Source organism: Salvelinus sp. IW2-2015, unplaced genomic scaffold (genome assembly GCF_002910315.2).
Source record: "Salvelinus sp. IW2-2015 unplaced genomic scaffold, ASM291031v2 Un_scaffold6829, whole genome shotgun sequence".
Classification (NCBI taxonomy): Eukaryota; Metazoa; Chordata; class Actinopteri; order Salmoniformes; family Salmonidae; genus Salvelinus; species Salvelinus sp. IW2-2015.
Window position 1 is genome coordinate 3,615 of NW_019948090.1, and position 6,732 is coordinate 10,346.

General features: G+C 48.4%; 1 protein-coding gene across 1 annotated transcript; it reads right to left on the reverse strand.

Annotated features, from left to right (window-relative positions):
• Positions 1-1,636: 1,636 nt before the first annotated feature.
• Positions 1,637-4,980, reverse strand: LOC112079064 (protocadherin Fat 3-like; the record flags this gene model as incomplete). The annotated part of the gene is made up of 1 exon (XM_024145118.1): positions 1,637-4,980. A coding segment is annotated over exon 1 (3,322 nt), but the record flags the coding sequence as incomplete, so codon positions are not given.
• Positions 4,981-6,732: the final 1,752 nt, after the last annotated feature.

Genomic DNA, 6,732 nt, shown 5'->3' on the forward strand with positions numbered 1-6,732 from the left:
TCAATGCAACTCCCCAACAGTCTCGGGAGGCGAAGGTTGAGTCATGCGTCCTCCAAAACTTGACCCACCAAACCACGCTTCTTAACACCCGCCCGCTTAACCCGGAAGCCAGCGCAACAATGTGTCGGAGGAAAAGTCTGGGGACGATTCCCCGAGTGCGATTCAGCTGAGACCAAACTGCAAAACACGACCCGGCAGCTGCACACTGAGGCAGTTATTATCAATACCTTAAAACGAATATTGTTGTTATAAGCAGAAACAGTAGTAGTTATAAAACTGCAGTAGTTTAATGGATGAGTTTATGAGTTTTTCTCTGAAGGACAAGAAAAGAGTCAGACTGCTAAACATGCTGAGCTAGGCTACTCCTCCCTAAAACCAAAATGTAACATTTAAAAGACATCTAGGCCTTAGATATAGACTCCGAATGAGCTTGAGGACCACTTTTGGGCTTTTTCAGTTTCCAGCTAAATTGCATGAAATACTAAAGGAGGAGTCGGTTGGAGTGTCTCTCTCTCTCTCCTGTTTTCTTATTCTCATTCCACAACACGATCCTAGAGTGTGATGAAGGATTACTTGGGCCCGGAGCGCCATTTGCTGGGGATCTAAAGGCAATTTGAAACCATCAAGATAATTTACCGTTCCGTCAGACACGGAGGTGATGCTGTTTAAAATCTATCTCCTGCTTCTTCTCCCACTTCTCCCCCTCTCTTATCCCCCTGCTCCCCCTCTCTTCTCCCCTGTTCCCTCTCCTCCAAGCCCTTCCCATTTTAAGTGGAAACTGCTCTTGGGCCATAATTCATGTAGGATTTATATAGTGTGTGTGTGGGGCGGAGGGACACGAGGTAGAACACACACCGTGGGCCAAGGTCATAATAACCCTAATCTTCCCTCTTGACACTACGCCGCCTCCTCTCCCTTCAGATAGGAAATAAACCGGTCTACTCTGCCCCTCCTCGTCTTCCTAGAGGACAGATCGCACGGCCGGGCACGAACCGCCTTTAAATAAATAGAATCAGGAAAATCCTAGAATAACTCGGAGCAGAATGTCACAAAGGGCCTGTCAAGCTTCCCCGGACGGTCTGGCGGAGCTCCAGCCCAGAGTTGGAGACGAGTATAAGAGGAGGGGCAGGCGGTTTAGGTGGAGAAGGCAGAGAGAAGCCAAACGTCTGGGTCAGGCGAAAATGACATAACTGCACTAAATGTAAATAAAGAGATCAGTGTGGTAATTCAATCTCCCAGACTGGGGCTTATAAATCACAGCTCCAAACCTTCTTAAGAACACCTCAGCCCAAAACGCGGCAGCCGCTCCACAATTAGATTCTTTGTCAGCCTCTGGACTGGCCTCCGGAGCATGTCTCTCTCTCCATCTCGCACACACACAGCCGAGATGGGATTTATAAAGTCCAGCATCATTAAACACACATGGCTCTCACACAGCATTAGTCAGTCAAAGGGGATATTGTAGCTCTAGCACCACAACATTAAATCTAACATATCTACACAACGCAGAGTTGTAATCTGTTTTATGTTCAATTGTTAATGCCTATAAATCCAGAGAATAAACCAACTACCAAGACTAATCTAAACTGTGATATTACATGCAACAGCAGGTTTTTTTAAGGCAATCTGCACTTACCCGTCTCTTCGTCGATGGCGAATCGTCCCAGTCCACTCCCGTCCCGGATAGAGTACTGGATTTCTCCATCTCTACCATCATCGTCATCCCGGGCCGTGACTTGGAGGACGGTGGTCCCGATGCGGGCGCTCTCCTTCACCGATCCCGTGAGGGCGAAGTGGGAGAAGTAGGGAGTGTAGAGGTTCTCGTTAACATCTACCACCTCTAGTTCCAYGAAGGTGACAGACAGGAGAGAGACAGGTCTCCCTTTATCCTTGGCTCTCACCGTGAGGTTGTAGAACTGTTGCGTCTCGTAGTCCAGCTCCTTGGTCAGWCGGATGGCCCCRCTGGCCTTGTCCACCTCAAACTTCCCGTTGTAGTCATTGGCCAGGGAGTATCTAACCTGGCCRCCCAGGCCAAGGTCKGGGTCCTGRGTCTCGAGCCAGGCCACCACGGTWCCCACTGGCAGRTCCTCCAGGGCCCGGGTGTTGTAGACACTGGGGATGAATGCTGGGGGGCAGTCGTTAACGTCGTCTAGAGAGATCTTCAGAGTGGTGACTGAAAACTTCTGGTTCCCTTTCTCTGCACGGTCACGAGCCTCGATCTTCAAGTTGAAGGTGGAGACGAACTCCCTGTCCAGCTGGCCGGCAACATACACAATCCCGTTGGAGCTGTTGATGCCAAACTGGGTGGTGCTGGTCARRACGGAGTAGACAATYTCTCCATTAGGCCCCAAGTCTTTRTCAGTGGCCTCAACCTGAATGACATCGGTGCCGATGGCCRTGTTTTCRGGAATGAMGGTTCTATAGCCTCCCTCCTGCAGGAAYTGAGGTGCATTGTCATTGGCATCTTCTACGTAGATGGTGAGCAGACGCCAAGCGGTTTTCTGTGGCAGGCCCAGGTCGTAGATAGTGATGTTGAGGAGGTATCTGTCTCTTTTCTCTCTGTCCATGGGCAGGAAGACRCTGATCAGCCCACTCTCCATGTCGATGGTGAAACAGCTGTCTGTGTTTCCATCYGAGATGGCRTACAAMATCTGACCGTTAAAACCTGTGTCGCCGTCATAGGCATTGACCTTGAAGACACTGGACCCGACCTTKAGGTCYTCGYGCACTGATATGTCTGYGGGWAAGGCCTTRTCAAACTGAGGTGTCTGTCTGTTGACGGAGAAAAGGTCAATGAAYCCTTCCTCGATCTTGGGCTTGGTTCTAGCTTTGGACTTATTTAGTAATTTCTCAGCTAACTTTTGGGCRACTCTGGTCTCCCTACAGTTGAAGYTCTTKGGGRRAGATTTCCCATGRACWATAGARATGTTCACGAACATYGGRTCGGAGAAGTTCTCTCCATCTGTGGCGGTTATTTTCAAACTGAAGATTCCATTTTTTGGACTGGCAGTGGAGAGRGACCTCCGTAGGGTYAGGACCCCTGAGTCAGGGTTCARGTCRAAGAAKCCYCTCTCATTCCCTTCCAGGATCTTGTACTTCACCAGCTCYAGCTCRTCTATGTCGATGGCAGACATGGTGGTKATYACCTCRTYGRTGGGKAAGTCYCGAGAGACYASTCCCTGGCACGCCACYTTCTCGAATAAGGGTTGGTTGTCGTTCACATTCTCCAGATGGACAGTTACGTTGACTTCACTCTCTCGTCTGTAGGGGGAACCCCAGTCAGAGGCCCTGACCACAAACACRTAGCTCTCAGACGAGGACTCAAAGTCCAGCTCCTGTGTGGTGGTGAGGATKCCAGAGAACTGGTTGATTTTGAAGGGCAGGGGCTGAAGGCTGGCTATGCTGTATGTTATGTATCCATTCTCCCCGCTATCACCATCCACAGCGGACACCGTCAGCACGGTTGATCCCATGGGAACGCTCTCGTTGACAAACACCTCGTACGAAGACTGAGTGAAAGTTGGTGTGTTGTCGTTGGCGTCCTCRATGGAGACCCRAACTTTGACCCTCAGCTCGCTGTCCATCTCCACCACCTCGACGTCAAACACGTCCTGGGTGACCTCCGTGAACCAGCGAGTTGTTGAGATCACGCCTGTTAGGGTGTTCATCCGGAAGTAGKAGGAGTCTGCCGAGGGGGTCAGGATATATTCAGCATCGTCTGGCTCAGGGGTGATTTTCACCACCTCTACGATCATGCCTGGGGGTGAGATTTCATTGAGACTAATTCCGTATGACTCCTGTTTGAATTTCACTTCCACAGCCTGTGGTTTCTTCACCATGATGTKCACAACCCTKACCGMAGAAAACTTTTGYGGGGCACCCTTGTCCTTRGCCTGAAGWGTGAGGTTATATCCATAAGGGAAGTTCTCCCAGTCAACTTGGTCAGACGCCTTGATAGCAAACTCATTGCCCTCTGACCTCTCCAGAGTGAACTGCTCCATAGGGTCTCCGGCCACTATAGACAACAMRGACTCAATCTCTCCATTTAACCCCTYGTCCAGGTCTTCCACAGTGACCACTGCATACACAGGRTCCTTGTCYAACCACGAGGGGACATGGGTGACCACATTCATGAMYGGCASATGCTCGTTGACACGCTCTACATGCACAAAGAGCTTKGCYGTACTGCTCACACCRTTATTKCCATACAACTTCATCCCGCGGTCCACYGCCTGGATTTCTAGGTCGTATCGGTTCTGCTCCTCAATGTTCAGTTTCCCGCTGAGGGAGACCACACCGCTAGTTGGGTGCACGGCGAACAGCTCCATTTTCTCCTTAAAGAAGTAGTAAAATTCCCCGTTAGAGCCGACGTCCGCGTCAGTGGCTGTAACTTGTGCTATGCTAGTCCTGAGGGGGGTGCTTTCTGCGATGGTGACTGAGTATGTGGTGGGTGAGAATAGAGGTCGGAGGTCATTCATGTCCAGGACCTGGACAGTCACTTTGGTCCAGGTCTCCAGAACCTCCCCTTTGACRKAGGCTTTCACTGTCAGTAAGTAGCTRTCCTGGATTTCTCGATTCAAGATGGCTGCGTTGCCGCCTTTAGTCCTTATGCGTAAGAAGCAGAAATCTCCCAGYAYGTACTCCTCTGCTTTAAAGAAGCCTTCTTCATCCCCRGAGGTGATCCTGTAGCGGATTTCCCAGGAGCGCTGGKCCARGTGGATKCCCATTTTAACTTTACTGTTGGCGTAGGTGCGCGCCGCGGAGTTCTCGTAGACAGTGGCATGATAGACGGACTGCGTGAAGAGAAATGGAGGGCCGTTGGCGGGGCCCTGGGGAGAACCATGGGTGTCCTGGCAGGAGCAGGGAGCAGGCTGGGAGAGCAGCAGCAGCAACAGGGCCAGGCAGAAGAGAGGGGCACGCATGCCTGTGTAGGCCCACTGGCCCATATTCACATCCATCCCATCATCACTCTTCCATCCTGCAACAAAAGAAAGGAGAGAGATGTTAGCCAAGGTGGCAGAGGGGAGATTGTGGCAAAGGAGGAAAGGATTTACAACCACAAAATACATGCCACATATCCCACAACTTGACCTTTGACCTCTAGGTCTAACAGGCTACTAATTTTCCATTTGATTGCAAAGATTGATTGGATGGAGAGGGAGATGACAGGAATGCATAGTAACCAGGCAACCTTAGGAGGTATGACATCATTGTGTGAGGACTCTATGGACACTCAATTGCACATTTTTGAAAAACCAGGAGGTTGGTTCAAGAAGGAAGGAACAAAATAATTGCATGGCTAGTGGAAGGAGGAGAGCAGCATCACCAAAACACACCAAAAAAACATACCACTATTAAACTGCAGGGAAGCTGAATCTAAAACCAGATCACTCTATCGTAGTACTGTTCCTGAACTACAAGAAAATACGTGATATATCTGTCAAAAACAACAGGCCAGATATGGCTCAAGCTGGGAGTCAAATAGGCCTGCTGTTGTGCTTAGTTTCTGTCAGAAAAAGAGGGAGCTATTCTGAAATAAGTGGCCACAAATATGCTCCAATCCGGGGTACTGGGAGAAACCCTGATCCGGTAAATGCCATGTTGGTGGAGATAGGAGCGCAACCGCAGATGGGGTTATGATGACTCTACGTTTTCCACCTCGGTGACTGCAGGGTGGACGGGAGGAGTTCACATGTCCGAGAGAACTTATAATAACATGCTGGGGAAAGAGAACTGTCACACACACCAAAACACACACACACACACACCAAAACACACACACACACTCTCACTTTCTTTCAAAACACTCTCAGCACTATGAGTCTGTCGACAATCCTCTGACCTACAAAAACATCTGCTTTTTAACAGTTGCCAAACCCCTCAGCTAAAACAATGAAAACCACCATCCAAACCCTATATTTAAATAAGACCCATCAGCCATTTAGGGAACAAAGATGACAATCCACAAAAGACTGTGTGTGTGTGTATATGTGTGTGTGTGTGTGTGTGTGTGTGTGTGTGTGTGTGTGTGTGTGTGTGTTGTGTGTGTGTGTGTGTTACTACACTTGGTAGTAAGCCAAAGTCCTCACAAGAATAGTAAACCAACTAAAATTCAAATAAGTAGGAACATTCGGCCAATCCTCACATGTAAAAAGGCTATTTTAGGACTAGGGGTTAGTGGTTAGGTTTACGGTTAGGGGTTAGGGGTTAAGTTTAGGGTTAGGGTAAGGGTTAAGGTTTAGGGAAAATAGGATTTGGAATGGGAATCAATTGTTGGTCCCCAAAAAGTCCTCACAGGTATAGCAAGACATACGGTGCATTCAGAAAGTATTCAGACCCCTTGACTTTTTCAACATTTTGTTATATTACAGCATTATTAGATTAAATTGTTGAATTGATTGAATTGTTTTTTTCCTCATCAATCTACAAACAACACCCCATAATAACATCACAACACCCCATAATAACATCACAATACCCCATAATAACAAAGCAAAACGTTTTTTTTTTTTTTTGCAAATGTATAAGGGGAAAAAAACAGAAATATCAAATTTACATAAGTATTCAGACCATTTACTAGGTACTTTGTTGAAGCACCTTTGGCAGCGATTACAGCCTTGAGTCTTCTTGGATATGACGCTACAAGAATGGCACACCTGTATTTGGGGAGTTTCTCCCATTCTTCTCTGCAGATCCTCAAGCTCTGATGCTGCCACCACCATGCTTCACCGT